Raw genomic sequence first — 19,397 nt, 5'->3', positions numbered from 1 at the left:
AGTTCTTTAGTGTTAAAGCCCAGTGCCTATGTACATAGAGTGTAAAACATTGAAGTAACGTTATTAAAGGTGTCAAGTGAAAAACGTGTATTATTGTTTTATAGGTACCTTATGGACTTTTCTTCTAAACATTTGCATCCAAACTCTGTACTTTATCACCAGAATACATAGTTTCTGTCATTGAGGTCTAGAAAATGTGTTGAATGCATTTCTTTCCTTCATAAAAAATTTCTCTGTTTTCCCATGTTTCTGTCATTTCATAAGCTGAGAAAAACAGCCGCTTTCACATCTTTGTGACAATGCATTTTTTAAATAATCTAAAGGGTTTTAAAATGATTTATTTACCTTAAGAAGTATTATTATAATTTTATTTCCTCAACCCTTTAGTTCAACTGAAAAATAAAAAAATCCTCATATATGGAGCTACATGGTTTTTCCTGGATAACAACAGTTTTCTTCCCAAGTTATTCCATTTTTTTGAGCGAGATGACATGCAACAAAGGATGTTGTGGTCAACCTTTTGTCCACTGGTGTGCCCCTTTATGAATATTTTAGACCTACATTATTTACATCCATGTTTCCCTGCCCTCGCAGTCTTTTTCTTTTCTGCTTTTTGTTGACGCATCCCTTCATTTTTTGACCTGTTACTACCACCAACCATTGATTAGTTGATAATTGTGACACAAAACGACGTCATAAAACTCACATTCCATTTTAATATCACGGTCAGACTTTCATTTTTGAGCCTTGCCTGCTGCTTCTCATCCTCATGCTCCCTTTCTGCATCTTGTTTCACTTGTTATCTTCCGCTTTGTGTTTTATGGCTTGCATGCACTACCGTACATGTTTGCATTACCGTCCTCTGCAGTCGGCAGGAATGTGTATCATGTCACCTGCATGCTCTCAGGGTTACATGTACATCCTTTTACATATGATAGTAAAGAACGAGATACAATCAAAACAGGGACAAGCTCATCATAACATTGTTCCATAGCAAATTCCACAGGGTACCTTTAAGTAAGCAAGTAAATTTCTCAAGTTTTTTTTAAGTTTTTCGTTTCATTTTTTATGATTTTCATTAATTACAGTGAGCGTTCTGTGTTCTCTGCTTCTCTCTCACTCTCTTCTCTCTCTGTCTATGTCACAGGGAAGATGCTCAGGCACCAAAGCGAGTGTCGTGGGCAAAGAGTAACACCGGCTCAGACATTGTGTCCAAGAATGGCACGCTGTCCTCCATAGCCACCAGTCCTCGGCCGAGAGACCCCCACCAGCCCAACTTCCACTACCCATACTCCCCCACATCTGCCTCAGATACAGGCTCAGTGATCAATGCCTACCAGCTGCGACCTGGAGAGGCAAACACCTTACAGGGACTGCCGGGGTACAACATCGGAGCAACCCCTTCACGTAAACACAAGAGGCCTCCCAGTACGAACGGGGGCCCTCCACAGGTTCTCCGGAGCCCAGTGGTTGCCATCCCTAACAGGACTGAGGGGGCTCAGCCTCAGGTGCCACCTCCACTCACTGTGTCCCCACAAATCAGCTCTTCCACTCTGACACGCATGGGAGCTGTTGCCGTCATGGTGCCTGCTCAAAGCCAAGCTGGCTCACTGGTGTAGCCAGCAGAAGCATCTCTGATGGGAAATAAAGGACAGTGGTTGAGGATGGAGAGAAAGTATGCCTTGTAATGGAAAGCACTTTCTCCATGAAACCTGAAAAGGTGTAAGAGAAGAAAATGTCTCATAGCTGGTTTGTGCTTCATTTGCACAAACGCTCCCTTCCCTCTTCTGTTCATTCATTCAACTGACTCAGTACAGTGTTCTTCATTCCAGTTTCTTTTTTTTATGCTGCGTTGTGGCTCACCACAGAAAAATATATTTTTATTTACACGCTTGTAAAGAGATCTTTAAAACGGTATCCAATAGTGTTATGATTATTACACTGTATACATGAAATACCAGTTATCATAAGAGAGTTGTGTTCATTTAATGCCATCGGTCTGAGTACTGTAAACCAGTGGTTCTCAAACTTTTTCACGTCAAGGGTCCCCATTTGATGAGATTTTTGCTTTTAGATGTGTCATTACAGAAAGCGTATGAAATCCATGACCAGAATAGTTAAAACATTCTGTCATTGTGTTCATTATGGATGGAATTATAGTGGAAATAAATTATTCCTCTTTTTGCTGGGGACCACCTGGAACCCCTCAAGGACTCTTGTAAACCACAAAAAAACAGTTCAATTTGCTAAGAGTTTTGCAGTTTTTGCAAAATGTTACATTTTGAATACATTTGTATTATATATTAATAAACAAAACCTGAACACGTTTCCATAAATTTCATTTCTATTTCACTGTACCCAGCTGTTTGTGGAGCACTTTTCAGTTCACTTCTCTCAGGCTAACTGCACTAGTTCAGAGCTAAACCCAGCAAAATCACAATTCAGGTATTTCAACAAAAACAAAATCATTTGTTATATTTCAAAGACTCACTTGCTTTGTCCCTTATTTACTTGTGCTCACCTGACAGTCGTTTATTTCAGCAAACACTGTCAGTGTGGTGTCATGACGCTATTGTCTACTGAGAGAACATACTGTATGAATTTATTGCCTGTTATGGTAGATGGAATGTAACCAAAATAGTGAGTATAACATTGTTGAAATTGATGGTTTCTGACTATTTTAAGGTGCTTGATATAACTTGATATAATTACTGTAAACATATGAGGCCATGGTTGAGATGTAATCTACCAGTCTTACTGCTGATGGTCTTGTGTGTTTCATGGTAATTATAAAGTCTTGAAATAATGTGGCAGTCATTTATTGATGTTGAAAGGCTACATGTAGCACTTTTAATGCAGTTTTGATTGTTCTTTTTTCAATAAAGTGTCCTGCAGTGTTTGATTTTAGCATGATTTACTTAAAATCACTTCACTCAGAAGCACATTACTACTAATGCAAACAATTCACATAAGTGGCAGAAATCTTAAAAAATATTTTTCAGACAATCCTTTGATAAAAGCTGAGATCATTTTATTTGGAGTGTGAACAGCAAGTACAGTTGGCAAAGTGACACATAATCCACAGTACACATCCCATATAGCTGTTTTTTTACATACTACAAAACACACAGGGTAAAATACAGTAACCATGAACATACAGTGAATGAGATCTGGAAGGCCACTTGAGGATAGAGATGTTTTAACTGCCTGTGTTATAGATGTGTAACATACACATTACCACAACAGAATAACCACAGCATTTAATACTAAAGTTAGTGTCTATGTTTTCTTTTTTAAATAAAAGAGGAAACAATTAGAATCTCAAATTAAGTGAAAAAGTTCTAATGAGCAGCCTTTATAGAAAAACAAGAGTAAGTCCAGTCATGCTGGCGGCCCCACAAGAAACAAAATGGTTGGATAAAAAAAAAAAAGTGAGAGAAAACCTAAATGTTTTTTTACGCCATGTAGTTACCTAAATCAAAACAGGTTCACCCTCTGTGCGGTGGCCATTATACTGTATAACAGCTCAGACTAAGCTGCTCAGGCTCAGCCTTCAGTTGCATTCTGTACTTTCATACGTAAGTAAGTTGTCAACTGAAGTTGTGCTTTCAGCTGTGCTTTGGGCCAAATGCTAATGTTGACATGCCTGTAGCTAGAATATTAGCATGCTATATTAGCATTATTCTCAAAGTATAGCTGGAAATTGGGTCATTACTATAAGTGGTATGCTATCATGAACTCAAGTGTTGTATGAATGAACCTGCAGGTGGCTCTACATAAAAAGTCAGGGGATGGCCGTGTCTTTAGGACTCATCCTCAATGAACCATGAAAGTGCAAAATGTTCTTGGAAATCCATCCGATAGTTACTGAGATATTTCACTCTGAACCAATGATCAACCGCAAACCGACACATTGATATTGCCATATTTAGAGCATTATTATAGTTAAAAATCTAAGTTTTGTTGACTGGCTCATCCCAAATCCTCTTATGACCTTTGCCACCTTTGGAACAGCTATGATGCAGAGGGCAACAGAGGAAACCAGTCACACTGTAACAAACCAGAAGTTAAGACCATCACAATATGGTCATCACTGAAGTCACTTAAAGTCACTTAAAGGTCCAGGAAAGAGATTTATCATGACTCTGTCAGCAGATTTCGGGAGATGATCATCCTCATCACCTCATTTGTTCCTTTAAGGGAAACAAAAAAGCAAAACAGAAAGTCAACCAAACTGTAATTGTTACAAAACTTAACACAGTTCTCTTAAATGTAAGGAAATTAATTATAATGAAATGATGACTGATGCCCTGTTAAAAAAAACTCACCTTCTAGGATCTGATGTACTCGGATGTCACGGACAAACTGCTGCACTGCGTAGTCTTTGAGGTAACCGTACCCGCCGTGCATCTGAAGAGCCTGGTTGCATATCTGTTGAGGTAGAACAGTTAATAATAATAATATTAATAGTATGGAAAAAAACCTGAGACACAAGTGAAACAAATACAAACATTTGACAGTTTTCTTTTCAGTGAAAATATCATTACTCTCATGTTAACACTCAGTATTACTCACATTAAAGCACTCATCTGTGGCAAAGAGCTTGGCCATGGAGCAGAGGGAAACGGCATCAGACCGGTTCTCCTGAAGCGCTGTCGCAGCTTCACGCACCAGAAGGCGAGACGCAACCAACTTGGTGGCCATTTCTGCCAGTTTGAACTGAAGAAACTGCACATAACAGACAGGGAGAGAGAAGTAAAGACGACTTTAAGATAACTTTTTGTCACTGGGAGAGTGTGTTAATATACTTTTAAAAAACTGAGTTACTTACCTGGTTGTTGGAGAGCGTCTCTCCAAACTGCTTACGTACCAACAGGTGATCCCTTGCCAGCTGTACGCAGGCATGTGCCGCCCCAAGAGAACAGGATGCTGTCAGCAAAGTGTTTATATGAAAACAAATTAATATATAAAAAAAGAATTTAATTCAATTCCTTACATGTCCAGGAAATCTGTATTTGGATTTAATCATTTTCCATCAGAGTAATTCCAATCATTTTCTCTAGCTAAGGGTATAATAAACATATTTGAGCTATCAAAGAGCTGTGAAATAGACGGGTGACTAATCGGATAGTGTTTTCCTCCTCACCAATATTAATCCTGCCTCCATTCAGGCCTTTCATGGCGATGGTGAAGCCTTGTCCTTCCTCACCAAGCCGGTTGGTCACTGGCACGGCACAATCCTCAAATATCACTGCCCTGGTTGGCTGAGAGTTCCAACCCACCTGGAGAGCAGATTGAGGAAGAGCTGTGTGACTTAATTGTGCCATCTAGTGGTAATCTGAAAACATTAGCTACAGGGCAACATAATTAGATCAAAAAATGTTTTCAAACACCAACAAACCCTACCTTCTTTTCTTTTTTGCCAAAACTGAGGCCTGGAGTTCCCTTCTCTACCACCAAACATGAGATACCTTTGGCTCCTTTGCCTCCAGTTCGGCACATCACAACATATACGTCTGTGTCTCCTCCTCCACTGATGAAGGCCTGAAAGTCATAGAGAGATGAGAAATGTTTCTGGCTCACTGTATATATAGTAAGCTTCAAACCATATGTGAGCAATGACAGTTTTGAAATTACCTTAGAACCATTTAAGATGTAATGGTCACCTTTCCGCTGTGCAGTTGTAAGAAGGGAAGCAGCATCACTGCCGCTGCCTAGAACCAAAGATTACACTTTTGGGTTAGTGTGTTGTTGATCTTTACCTACAGGCAGCCACCTTTGAGCACTATTATGACAGTGATATAATGTCATTACTGGAGGGACATTTTGGAGTGTATGTTTCCTTTAAGTTTATAAATGACTCGCCTGGTTCAGTGAGACAGTAAGAAGCAAACTTTTCCATTGCACAGAGGTCAGGGCAGAACTTCTCCCTCTGCTCAGCATTGCCAAAGGTGTCTATCATCCAGGCACACATGCTACAAAGTAAAGAACACAGAAAATATAACTGAAAACAACCATCATACTACACTATATGGTCATAATACAATTTATTTACATTTCACCTTTTTTGTTTACACAATGCTTGCACCTATTGTTTCAGATGTGACTACATGTGTTCTGGCAACTGTCCTTCACAAAACTGACAATTGGTCTGACAAATTTGGACCATCCTGTGAAATATAATTTTCAACAACAACCAGCCTGAAGTCAACTTTTACCTATAAATTCTCTCATTTAAAAAAAACAACCTTAATCTGCAGACAAATGTCATTATAGTGACATAAGGGGCTCGTACTTGTGGATACTGATGTAAGCTGTGGTGCTGACGCATCCTGTGGACAAGGCCTCAAAGATGACTGACGTGTCCAGTCGAGAAAGACCTGATCCTCCAACATCCGGCTGAACATAAATCCCACCAAACCCCAACTGGGCTGCCTTCCGCATCGTCTCAACGGGAAACATTTCCTGAAAAAACAAACATACATACAATATATACACCAATAAATGATGATGATGATGAAACACTATAACTTAAATACACTAGGGATTATCTCTTGTGGAGTCTGACAAATTCTAATATCAGCATGATTCAACAGTATTTATGACATATAACACAGTAAATGATGAGATAGGTGCACCAGTCATTTCAGAATGATCCTAACAATGGTTCAGTTTTAGGATGTGTGTTTCTATTTATCTCCTTTGGGAAACTGGATCTTCTGGAGATGCTCCTATGCAAACTGCATTTACAGTGGTTCCCTCTGGCCAAAGATTATGAAGCCTGAGTCTGCTGCACTGACATTTTCACACCAATAATTAAAAGGACAGGTTCACAATTTTTAAAGTCTGTCTTTAAACAATAGTCAGGTGCCCAAATGAACAGTAAAATAGGCTTTTCTTGCAATAATCATTCCTCCTGTTCATACTGGCCATTAGAAGATGCCTTCATAACGCATTTACAATGTAAGTGATGGGGGGCAAATCCACAGTCCTTCTGTTTTGCACAAAATGACTGTGTGGACACACTCTGGATTTCGGCCCCCATCACCTACAGTGAAAGTGCATTCGAAGGAGATCTTTGACAGCCAGTATGAATAGGAGGGATGATTACAGTGAGGAAAACAACTTCTTTCTGTGTTCATAGGGGCACCTGACTGTTGTTTTAAGGCAGATTTGAACAATTGTGAACCTATCCTTTAATGCCTGGCTCCAACATACCTTCTGGTCCCACTCCGCCATGTGTGGAGCCATTTCATTGGCTGCAAAGTCAAAGGCCACTTTCTGAAACTCCCTCTGTTCATCTGAGAGTCCATGACCAGCTGTCAACAAAGAGTAGTGTTACAGAACATACAGTAAAATACAGGCGAAATGAAATGCAATCATGCTGGTGCTCTGACACTTCATTTCCAGTATGTAGAGATAAAGGTGTAACAAATGCAACTGTCACATTGCTTCTGAATATCTTTGGATGACAATAGCCTTAATGTTACAGATGCAGGTGCTTGCTTAAGATAAACAAGACACTCTTCTTCTTCTTCAACAGACACAGTGTGTAAATAAATTATCCATCTCAGGTTTAGATAAATGTCCTTCATACATCTTATCAGGACCTGCCTGAGGAGAGAGAGGGGCGGTGTTAAGAAGGGGTGTGTAGTCCTCTCTGCTTCATGACTGGACGACCAAAACTAACCAATGACAGTCAGGTAAAACTAATATTAAAGCACTAAATTAACCGCTAACTGTTTGAGTTTACTCTTCTTATTTTATAAACGGCCAAAAGATGCATGTTTGGGTGTTTGAGAGCTGTAAAAGTTCATGCTAAAACCGGTCCGTTAGCTTACTATAAAGTTACAGTCAGTTATGGACGCCGGTGCGGGGCCATTCAAGGGTTTCTTTCATAAAACACAACTGTCGTATGAAGCCGATGTTGCTCTTTTTTCGGGACTTACGGTCGATACATGAAGCTATTCCTCGTCTCTGAGAGCTCCTGTTAAATATTAAACGGTGGCTCCTGCAGATGCTGTGGCCGAGTCTGGAGATTCTTGATAGAGGTCCGACCGCCGCCATGTTTAACTGTTACGACAGAGTGGTTGAGTTATGTCAGACGGGGCGTCGCTGCTGCTGCTGGGAAATGTAGTTTTAACAACAGGGAGGCGGGGAGCGGAGTACTGTAAAGATACATCCATGGTAGAGATTAGTTTGTTTGTACAGTCGACTGACCCCACACTTAAAGTGCATGTTGACGTCCGCCCATGTACGATTATTATCGTTATATTTGTTTGAGAAATAGCCGTTAAAGCCGTTACAAAACAAACGGAAGCAGCTAACCCTAACCCTAAATAAATTTGTTTACGTCACGTGATGTGGATTTTTCCGCGGATTTTGGTGGCTGCACGCTTACCTGACACACCACTGACCCAAAGGTACGATTATCAGTGTTTATAGGGGTTATCTACGGACTAAAGCTGCATTATAATCTCTGTAACTGCCAAACTCTATGAAGTTTGCTTGCATATGCTGCTCAGGTTTGTGTGGAGCTGTTAAAGTCCTTTTTAATCTCTGTCATGCCCCACTAATGTTGCAGATGAAGAATTAGCATGTTACCTTCATGGGCTCATTTTAAGTTGTAAATGGATGGTTACAAATGTTTAAACCTATGAAAGTAAATTTTAGAGCATGCATTTCTATTTCTAACGTATTCGCGTAGAAAACCACTGCAGTGAGCATAAGTTCATTTCAGTTATATTACCCACAATGCATTAAGCTGCCAGTTTATTAGAAGAGCACCTATAGCAATCATTTTAGAGGCCGTAGTTTGTTGTGCTGTTGAAATGTATCCAAATATGGACAAAACATCAGACACATAGGCATTGAAATCTGCAGCCTCCATGACAACTATACAGTTGAATCGACACCTCATTACATCAGTTTCAGTAAAAACTGAAAATGATATTTGATGTAGGAAGGATTTCTTGCAGGGCTGTAGTGTTTTAGGTGGAACTAATAAACTAGCAACTGAATGTACACAATCTCATATTTCTTTTACTGCAAAACCTACCATACTGATCATTTGTGTTGTGTGTAAAGTGTTGAATTTGTTTTCATCATCTATGGATTAGCTGTGGGTGATATTGATAAAATAATTACATTTTGTAATGTAACAGTAAAAAGTATAGATGTAAATGTACTGTGCAAAAGTTTTAGGCACTTTAGATGTTTTGATGCTTATGCAATACCATCAGGGAGGCGCCTGATTGGTCCCAAATGTATTCTGCAGCATGACAATAACCCCAAACATACAGCCAGACTCATTAAGAAGTATTTTCAGCAACAAGAAGAACAAGGAGTCCTGCAACAGATGGTACGGCCCCCACAGAGCCCTGATCTCTACATCATTGAGTCAGTCTGGGATTACATGAAGAGACAGCCTAAAATTTATTAATCTCTAAATAAGATCTCCACGATTCTTGGAACGACCTCCCTGCCAAGTACCTTGAAAAACTTTGCAAGTGTACGAGGGAGAACTGATGCTGTTTTAAAGGCAAAGTGTGCTCACACCAACTGCTGATTTCATTTAGGTTTCTTCTGTTAAACGAACTTTGTTTGAAGTTAATTGATAAGTAAAAACTATTCATGGCAATATATTTGAACGCATCCTCACTTTACTTTTAGTGCCTAAAACTTTTGCACATTACTGTATATCATGATATATTAAGACATGCCTTTAAGACATACAAAATTCTACTGTTTCTCCCTCATTGAAAAGTTGTTTCAATTATGGATGATGCATCATGTTTGAAACGTGTCTCTTTACAGACAGTGAGAGATGCCTCCAAAGAAAAACGCCAGAGGGAGTAAAAGCACAGTAAATTCAGGTAAGTAAATTAAATCACAGTAAAACTTCTTTTAGTTGTTTTTTTTGTTTTTTTTTTTAATGATGAGCATTGCTTCAACACACACAGCCAAAGATGACCACGGTGAAACAGTCTCTGCTGCTAAGGAAACAGTCAGCAGGAAGAGGACAGCTGCAGCTTCTGTTGAGGCTGGAAATAAGAAAAGCAAAGAATCATCTAGTCCCCCACAGTACTGTCACTGGCTGATGAAGTCTGAGCCTGAGAGCCGCTTTGAGAATGGGATCGATATGAAGGTACAGAGTCCCATCAGTACAGTCTGTTGTTGTTAGAAAAAAAAGGGAGGGGGGCTGCACATGTCTGATGCATTTGGTTCATTCTGCAGTTTGGGATCGAGGATCTGAAGGCTTTGCCTAATCAGACCAGCTGCTGGGACGGCGTCCGCAATTATCAGGTAGAGCCACAGAGCTGACTGCTATAATCACAATACTCTGAAAATGCTTTTTGTCAAATTATTCTCAACAGCCTTGTCCAAACTGTCTATCAGCGAGCAAAAGAAAAGCTTGAATACAAGTGTTTATTTTCTTTCTTCTTCCCCTCTGTGGGATAGTTCTTCTAAACTGTCTATCATCTCCAGGCACGAAACTTCATGAGGCAGATGAAAGAAGGGCAGTTGGCTTTCTTTTATCACAGCAACTGCAAGGAACCAGGGGTAGCAGGAATCATGAAAGTGAGTCACTTTCTTTCCCTGCAGAGAATATTCTAGTGATTTTAAAAAATGTTATTCAGCTTTATATCCTTTTTTTTAGATTGTGAAGGAAGCATATGTGGACCACACCCAGTTTGACAAGAAAGACGCCCATTTTGATGCAACCAGCAAACCAGACAACCCCAAGTGGAGCATGGTGAAATAATTCATAAATAACCGCTAATGCAAACACATGAATATACTTATTGATTACAATTACTGATAATAATTAAGGATGAAGGTTGATCTTGTTTTTTTTCTCTCTCAGGTTGATGTCCATTATCAAAGAATGATGAATCGTTATATTCCTCTGTCTGAGCTGAAAAAGTACCACCTGCAGCATCGCGCTAAAGGAGGGCCTTTAAAGGACATGGCGCTCTTTACAAGGGCCCGGCTGTCTGTGCAGCCACTCACCAGTGGTAAGTAATAACTACACTGTGCAATCCTATTTTGTTAACTATATTATATTATTTAACACTCATTCTGTATTTTTTTTTCTTTGCAGAGGAGTTTGACTTTGTCATGAGTTTGGAGGACAAAAAGCCACTGTGAGGATTTGGACCACATGATGCTTCATGATGGGGTGAAATTATGAAGCAACAATTTAGTGCACTGTCATACCATCACCCAATGATTATAGAAAATGTATTTAGTCGACATTACTGTATTTCTTTATACTTTTCTTGTTCATAAATACTATTGAATGTGTTTGTCAAATCATGGCTCAGATCCACTTTTTACCCACAGCATACCTCTGAAAGATAGTCAGCTTGCTTTTGTAAGACGTCAGCCACTGTTGATCAAATATTGACTGGAAATATTCTTTGGCCACTATGAATAACAATCATGATGAGAATTAATGACCATCAAAAGATAACTATGCTAGAGGTTTCCCATTCTTTTTTGCACTGTGGACCATTTTTCTACTGACAATCTTGTTACAATCAGCTATAAATACTCTGTATTTCATTGTGGTCACTCACTTAAAAAAACTAACCTCTCAGTAACGCATGTAGTGTCCTCACACAAGCATTTATATGCGGTATATAAACATTTTAATAAATGGTTTATAACACACTACAATATGGTTAAAGCAGATTTAAGAACATTTTAAGTGTTTAGAATTTGTCAACAATTGTTACTTTTCCTATGAAGGCATTTTATATTATTACAACTGAGTTTTACAATGTTGTCATTCATTATCTGTTTAGATATTGCCACTTATGGGTACCCACAGGAGGAGTTACAGTTGTTGACAAGGACATTAAACACTTATATTGGCTTACAACTACACTAGTGTGTTTTAAACCATTAACAGTTTACATCCTGCTTATAAATGCTAAATAGGACTTAAAATGAAGTGTTACCCTTTAGTTAAATCAGAATATTGTTGGTGTGGTGACAGGAAGTGATGATGATTACAGCACAGAATGTGTAAAGTAAGTTCAAGGTAATTACTGCAAAAAACACCCTGTAGAATCTTATAAAGTTATGTAATAATTATTCAAATTTTTTAGACAAATCCTATAATTTCCTTGCTACCAAATGTTCTGAGGCACAGTACCAGCCCACTGGTTGGGAACCTCTGGTCTGTACTATTAAAGATGTTATCCATTAGATCCTGATTATTTTTAAATGACCTGACATATATTCCAGATTTGTGATGTTTATAATGTATTTGTTCAAAGTGTCATTAAAGTTTTGATCGAGTCAGTTTTCAAAGCTGTAATGTAGTGATTTTACTCAGTCTTGTTGCTTTTTATAAGTGCAGTTTGACTCGACCGGCTGCATGCTGTAACATTACTTACATTACAAGCTCATGTGTTTGATTCAGGATTAAGCAAATTCAAGAACCAACTCTTTGGCCTCTCCAGATACTGTACACATAGTATAATAAAAAATGGTGATAATAGCACCTTTTCAAAGCTGTTACACGGTTCTGTATGTAGCAATTTTGAACATGTCCTTTTTCATGTGGTGTCTTCAGTTTGTCCACTCAGTCAATTTTAGGTTCATCACGTCAACACATTCACTCAAGTCTGAGGTTTTTCCATTTGGCATCAATTTATTTGACTTTCAGGGACAAGGAATACTTGATAAGCATTTTGCAAAAGATAGATAGTTCTACTGCAACTTTTCTCTGGTTAAAAGACTAAAATCATGTTAGAGGCAGGAGGATTTCATTTGCATGATACACTTAGGCACAACTTTCAAGTCTCTAATAGAGAAGATACAGAGGACTTCATACTATCAGACCTTATTAATACAAACACTTTGACATCCTTTCCTAACACCACTGGAATGCTGAGGTAAAGCGTACGATCACGAAAGGTCATTTTGTGGCACCGTGTACTGTATAATCGATGTACACAAACTGGAACAGGATAACTGGTTTTAGCTGGTCTTATTTACAGATCTAAGGAAAATGTGTGGGATAATACTTGAGCCCTCTCGCTAAAAAAAGAAAAAAAAAAGATTTAATTCCAGTTCCCATGTCCACTATTATTTGTGCAAACACACACAAACACAAAGAGAAAACTGTTGAACAAGATATAGCAGTGCAAAGTTATTTCAGATTTCTTGACCTTACAACAATGTTAGGAATGCGTTCATTAAACATGGAATGTTGGAGATACATTTAGTTGAAAATTCATGACAGTTTAGTTGCATTAATTAAGAGATTAGAAATCAATTTATCCCAAAAGCGTTAGAATGTAACAAACAGAAGGGTGATAGCTTAAAAATTTAATGCAAAAGATTTTACACAGCGGATACCGTGACAGGTGATTAGTTTGATTCCCAAGAAGAAGAAAAAAAAAATGCATTAATGAGGAAGGACAAGACCAGCAGGCTGAAGCCACTTTTAATGCCTCATGCAAACTGTTCTTTTTCATTGTTCACATACTGTTTACTGTAAGTCGGTTTCCCTTCTTCCTCCCTTTACCAGCAGCGGCTACAAAGAAAACAGCTGCACCACCAGATGTTGTACAGTAGACAGGTACCTCCGCCACTCCAACGCAGACGCTGATGAGTCTTGTGAGAGGAGACAGGAGGGCAGCGGCTCTACCCGCTTTCCTCCTTTGCAATCTTTTCCAGTGCGCTCTCCGAAGCGGCCGAGCCCTCGTACCTCTGAGAGGCGATGGCGGCCTGGTGAGACATGCTCTTCCTCACCACGTCCCCTTTCCTCCACAGTGTGATTTCCTGAAAAGAGGAAGTGTTTGAAGGTTTTCAGACTTTATGAAGTACAAGGATGATGATTAAGCTTTTAATCACCTGCGAAACATCTCCAAGTGGAACATACTGCACAGAAGAAATGAAAAAAACTGTTTTCTTCTTACAAGTGATGTTTCTTTTTTGAATCACAACCATGGCAACCTGTTGTGGTACTACAGCTGATAACAAAAAAACTCTTTCACAGCAGGTGTTTTTGTGGAACAACACAGCTGTAACTAACAACATTAATGGTGGCTCAGTTCCATCAAGTATCCCAGTAAACCATGACAGCGAACCAGTATGCACAGTACCAGCACGTTGAAACTGACTCACTTAGATGGAATACAGCCGTTATTAATGTTATTAATTACTCCTGTACTTTTCCTGATATGACTTTTACTGCGTACCATTTTCATCTACATAGTAATTGCCATAGTATACTGTATAGGGCAGCAACTAACAGCTATTTACATTTTTGATTAATCTGTTAATTTTTCTTATTCATTTACTGTTTAATCTGTAGAATGTCAGACAACAAAAGAAAAAAGACCATCACTTGTTCTTAGAGCCCCAGAAGACTTATTCAAACAAACCAAAATATGCTCAGTTAACAAAAGCAGCACATTTGAGAAGCAGGAAGCAGCAAATGTTTGGCATTTTTGCTTGACAAATGACTTCAACAATTAATGGATTCTCACAATTGTTGTAGATTATATTTCTGCAGATCACTGAATTGACTTATTGTTTCAGAACTTATTGTTTCTGTTTTTGCAAAAAGTATACCAAAACAAAACTAACCTACTAACAGGAATGATACAGGATTTGAGCTGACAAACGTCAATTAAAATCTGACTTAACTCAAAATGCCACTGTCAGTTTATGTTCACAAAGGGGAAACTAAAAGTGTTTTCAAAAAGTATGAAAGCTTTTTTTGTCTTCCAAGATCTTTCTATGGCTGTCTCAGCCCACCCTCAATTTATTTCAATCTTTGCAGCTCTTACTACATACTCAAAGCTACTGAAACACAGCTTGTATTTATCAAACAATGTTACATTCATATTTCACGTTTCTCTTTCTATCTTTTGTCAATTCAACATTTAGGAAACCTTGAAGAAACCCAGCCAGAGGTGTTAAACATGGCCAAGTAATCAAGCTTCTGCTGCAAAATGTTACAGTGTTAACAGTGACAGTAAAAAAAGGTATTTACATGGATCATTCTTAACTCAGATTACTACCAGATGAAGGAGAATAAATGACTGAGCTCCAAGAGTGACCAATTTGACTTTTTTGCTTTGAGTACTGTCTTTTATCTGTAGCTTACCTGCTGTTTGAAGTAGCGTCTCTCCTCCTCATCAATCAGCACCAGGTTCAGGTAGTAGCGCACAGAGAACTTCTTGTTGATGTCTCGCATGGTGGGAGTCAGATCATAGCCAGCCAGGAATAACCGGATGGGAATGGACTCTCCTAAAATATAAAATACGTTGTAACAGGTTGGATGATATCTATATTGACACTGGTGTGGTTAAATTAACTGTCTGAAATTATAAATAAATAAAAAGTGGGGGTTTTTTTACCCCTGACTGGTGCTCCGTCCATGATCTCATACTTGGCAATAGTGTCATTTTCATGGTATACACTGGGGCCGGTGCCTGTTGTCTCACGTTTGATTATGTCAATCTCCATGTGTTTAATCTTAATCCTCACCAGCAGAAAATAGATTTTTCCAACAATAACATCTTTCAGATGGTACCTGTCAGAAGACAAATTAACATAGTTTAGGTATGTGCATATGGGTAGGTATACTTATTTATTTTTTCTTTGTTTTTTTCCCCCATGTCTGTACTTTCTACAGTTATTTTGTTCATCTTAATATAGAGATTTATTTCATTGTGTTTGTTTATACAGCAAAAATTAATAAATCATAAGACAAATGACGACACAAGTATGAACAGATGAAAACAAGGGCTGTAAATAACAAGAAGTTGAGAACCTGAGTATTCATTTTTTCACTCAGAATCGCATTTGATTTTTCCAGTGTGTCGATGCTTTGGACAGTATGACACAACTCCATGTATGATATTGTCTCTCTGCATTTGTGCAGCTAGTAGATCTACTGCTGTCAGACTCAAACTAGAACTACTATACTAGACTAGTATACTAACAGTAATATCTTCAAAGGGTGTTGTATTTATTTTTATTATTTTCTTTGCTGGATATGGTACTTTATTCCTGTACCTGTATGTAATTTTTTTTTTAATCCTGCATTTTTTTTTCTTTCTTCAAAGGCAACTTGCAAGTTAATCCCTGAAAATTGCTGTATAAATATTTATTACCTGTGAGTTAACAAATGGGAAAAATAAAAATAATGTTTTCTTACTTAAATTTGTTTTACACAAACTCAAAATTCAAAATAAGTCTTCCTCTAAGGGACTATATGAAAATTATTAGGTGGAAACGATGGTTCAGAAAAGGGTTAGGGTTAGTAGGGTTATGTATTTTTCTTTTTACTGAAGGGAGGGTAGTCTAAGGTTTTGGGAGAGTCTGGGAGGGTTTTGGAGATTGAACATTCTTTCTACAGAGATAGGGGCTGTTAAAGTATTTATTACTTGTGAGTTCACTTTAAAAATGGGGTAAAAAAAAAAAAAAAAAAGGGTTTTCTTACTTGGATTTGTTATACTCAAACTCAATGTGGAGACAATCCTCAATTCCAACTTCCATTTTAATGGAGGAGTTGAGTTCAGGGTAAGTGCTCAACGTGTGGACGACGATGTCCATCTCTTTACTGATGTCATTTAGTCTTCTGATCACCGTAGCGCGAAGAAAGTATCTGAAATTGTAACAAACAGTGACTGAAACAGCATTTCATAACAGTATTGTTCCCACATTTTCACATCTAGCTGGTATAATATTTACAACACAAAGCATTGAATGTAACTACATGTCAGGCAGGTTAAAGAGTGACACTTATAGTCACTCATTTCACCACCTGTAAAGTAGAGTGAATGTTCAAGCTTACCTTAGCTTAACATTCTGGCCTGTGTAGGACTCGTAAGGTTTTTCAACATGAGTGAACTCGAAGTCAAAGGTCTGAGACTGAGTTATTTCACCAGGTCTGGCGAGGTCTTTCACCAGGGAAACAAACTCATGGTGGTTTCCTCTGTCATAATACAGCTCTAGAAAGGAAAGATATTATTAACGGAAGCAAAATAAGAGATATTCCTTTTTAGATTTTGCACAGTAATTACTCAGTTCATGTAAATAAATATACATTTTGAAATATGAAGCCTGAATCAGTTATGCATTTATTTAATGATTGTCCCTCATCAAACTTTGGACAGATATACAGAAATTTATTTTCTGTATATCTGTTCTTTGTGTTTTATTGTGAGTCTCTTCATGGGTATATTCACAAACACTGTGCAAGATTTCCTGAGTCTTTCCCAAAGGGACTTTGTGAAAATTGTTAGGGCGAAGAGGGGGGTTTAGAAAAATGGAAGACTTATGTATTTTTTCTTTTTGCTTAAGGGAGGGTAGTCTTTTTTGAGAGAATGGGGGAGAGCTTTTAGAGATTGAACACTCTTTCTCCAGAGAGCACATTTTTTGTCACTATCTTCCTTCTTCACTTGACTCTGCATCTTAACAGGAAGCAGAACTAAAGTAAAATGTGCCAAAAAAAACACGTGCCATGTAAAGTGACAGTGACAGCTCTTGGTTCAAAACTAAAGAATGGCTAGAATATTTTATAAACAGGAGACATTATTTTATGTTTGCCATAATTTTAGCGATTGCTAAATCCACTTCTTGTGTGCAGTTTGGAGCTATTTGAAAATTTTTATTCCATTAACATATAAAAGTTGAAACTGGAGTACATCAGCTTATCTTTGTGCACCTGTAGTTATCAAAACCATTTCAACAGTGTTATATTACTTTGAGATATCATTGGAGAGAGAGTTGCAATTTTTCTCTTAGTCAAGTGGAGGGTCCAAAGAAAACATTGATAACACTGGAGAAGGCCTTGTGTGCATTACAATTACAAGCATCCAATATTCCCAAAAATAAATACTCAACAATATTTGAAAAACACAGAAGGTTTAACAACACTTACTGCTGTCTGAAGGTTTATCCAGAATACTTAAAGACTCTTCTAACCATATGGATTAAAAAAATAAAGTTTTTCCTAATCCAAACATAGGTGTTGCTTGCTTAACTCCTACAATGTGAACCAAAAATTTTAGATTATCAGTTGTATTGTGATTTTTATGTAATATTTACATACAGACTAACACAGTGATATTTTGCTTGTGTTTCACAAAATGAGCATGGCATATTTCATTGTGCAACAGATTGAATATCTTTTCATCCAGACAGTTGGAAGAGTCTTAAGGTACGCTGGAAAGAACACCTGTAAATGTTGTTAAACAACCCTCTGAGCTTTTCAAAGATTGTTAGATACATACTTTTCAGGAAATCTGATGCTTAGCCTTGTGACATGATTGTAATGGTACATGAGAGGCACATACTGGGATTAAAGAGGGCCTTGCTTTTTTAAAAAGTGAATCATCATGTTCAGCCCCCCCCTCCCTATCCCAATAACTTTCTAATAGTCCCTAATTATCCCCTTATCCCAAATATTATTCAATTAAAAAGGGTTATCAACACAGACTGCACTGCATACTGTATGAGGTCATGTTGCATTGGTGAACATCTGTGTCTGATTTTTTTTTTTTTCTTTCACCTACCTATTTGTCCAACAAATTCAATTTTGATTCCTTGGTGCTCTAGCCTCTTCCCGGGGTTCTTCAGTGTGACATTCACCTTTCCACTGACAGTTTCGCCATCATAGAAAAGAAAGTATTTGTCTTTCTTTCCATCTTCAGTCTTGTGTTCAGCCTTCTTCCTCGTCTCAGCGTCATTCAGGACTACATCAATTTCTGCAGTTTGTCCAAAACTAAAGAAGCTCATTGTAACGTCACGCCTGTGCTAACTCTTATAGTAACGTTACTTCTTAGCAAACTAATAAAAAAAAAACCCTGCTGATGTTTCAAAGTAGAAAACACACAATAAGGCCTGAAGGGTGTGCGACCTCTCTCTGAGTTAACAACACACTATTACATAAGAGAAGTCAGAGATATTTTACAGACAACATTAGCTACATGTCCACACTCATTTCCACTGATGAAGCAAAACAGCAATACGGTTGCACAACAAAACGCGCAATAATACGTCCATCGGCAAATCAGCCGTTTCCTTTTTTTCTTCTGTTCACCTCAATGTTTCCAATAAATAGTCTGCTTCACAACGGACACGATCCTCGCTGTGTCAATGTAGATATTACATGTTTGTTTTCGACAAGAGAATACCGTGAATGTTGTCAAATGATCAGGAAGTACGTCACCTGCGCTGCCTCAACTACTTCCGGGTTGAGTTTTTTTTTTTTTTTTTTTTTTTTAATGAAATAGCATGGATGTTAGTTTTTTTTTCTTTTCAAAACATAAATATTGTGTAATACTTACTGTAATCTGAGGTCATTTGTAAGATCAGAAAGTTACTGCATTTACTCAACTTCTGCACAGTACCATTTTTAC

General features: G+C 38.0%; 4 protein-coding genes across 6 annotated transcripts in view; 2 read left to right on the top strand and 2 right to left on the bottom strand.

Moving 5' to 3' along the window:
* The window catches only part of esamb (endothelial cell adhesion molecule b), a 48,981-nt gene extending 45,588 nt beyond the window's left edge, over positions 1-3,393 (top strand). For both annotated transcript variants that reach the window (XM_044353565.1, XM_044353566.1), the window contains one exon: positions 1,148-3,393. In XM_044353565.1, the coding sequence (XP_044209500.1) occupies positions 1,148-1,619 (472 nt within the window). In that variant the 3' untranslated portion in view covers positions 1,620-3,393. The remainder of the gene's footprint in view (positions 1-1,147) is intronic.
* Positions 3,010-8,136, bottom strand: acad8 (acyl-CoA dehydrogenase family, member 8). Its single transcript, XM_044353567.1, has 11 exons — positions 7,950-8,136; positions 7,219-7,319; positions 6,296-6,465; positions 5,866-5,975; positions 5,638-5,714; positions 5,407-5,544; positions 5,147-5,282; positions 4,832-4,929; positions 4,576-4,728; positions 4,329-4,431; positions 3,010-4,193 (listed from the first exon to the last, which is right to left on the bottom strand). Exons 1-11 carry the CDS (start codon positions 8,065-8,067, stop codon positions 4,138-4,140), a joined length of 1,260 nt encoding a protein of 419 aa, XP_044209502.1. The 5' UTR covers positions 8,068-8,136; the 3' UTR covers positions 3,010-4,137.
* Positions 7,680-12,332, top strand: thyn1 (thymocyte nuclear protein 1). Of its 2 annotated transcripts, none has more exons than XM_044353569.1 (8): positions 7,680-7,703; positions 9,817-9,875; positions 9,963-10,147; positions 10,237-10,305; positions 10,489-10,581; positions 10,661-10,756; positions 10,868-11,018; positions 11,105-12,332. In XM_044353569.1, exons 2-8 carry the CDS (start codon positions 9,827-9,829, stop codon positions 11,149-11,151), a joined length of 690 nt encoding a protein of 229 aa, XP_044209504.1. In that variant the 5' UTR covers positions 7,680-7,703; positions 9,817-9,826; the 3' UTR covers positions 11,152-12,332. The 2 variants fall into 2 exon arrangements, with proteins under 2 accessions (XP_044209504.1, XP_044209503.1); XM_044353568.1 differs by lacking the exon at positions 7,680-7,703 and adding an exon at positions 8,239-8,423.
* Positions 12,333-12,644: 312 nt separating this feature from the next.
* LOC122984425 (vacuolar protein sorting-associated protein 26B-like) lies at positions 12,645-19,221 on the bottom strand. The gene is made up of 6 exons (XM_044354874.1): positions 18,552-19,221; positions 16,829-16,985; positions 16,475-16,639; positions 15,387-15,562; positions 15,134-15,276; positions 12,645-13,800 (listed from the first exon to the last, which is right to left on the bottom strand). Exons 1-6 carry the CDS (start codon positions 18,772-18,774, stop codon positions 13,663-13,665), a joined length of 1,002 nt encoding a protein of 333 aa, XP_044210809.1. The 5' UTR covers positions 18,775-19,221; the 3' UTR covers positions 12,645-13,662.
* Positions 19,222-19,397: the final 176 nt, after the last annotated feature.

Source organism: Thunnus albacares, chromosome 6 (genome assembly GCF_914725855.1).
Source record: "Thunnus albacares chromosome 6, fThuAlb1.1, whole genome shotgun sequence".
Lineage (NCBI taxonomy): Eukaryota > Metazoa > Chordata > Actinopteri > Scombriformes > Scombridae > Thunnus > Thunnus albacares.
Note: the sequence above shows the minus strand (reverse complement) of the source record. Positions and strands in the feature narration are given on the sequence as shown.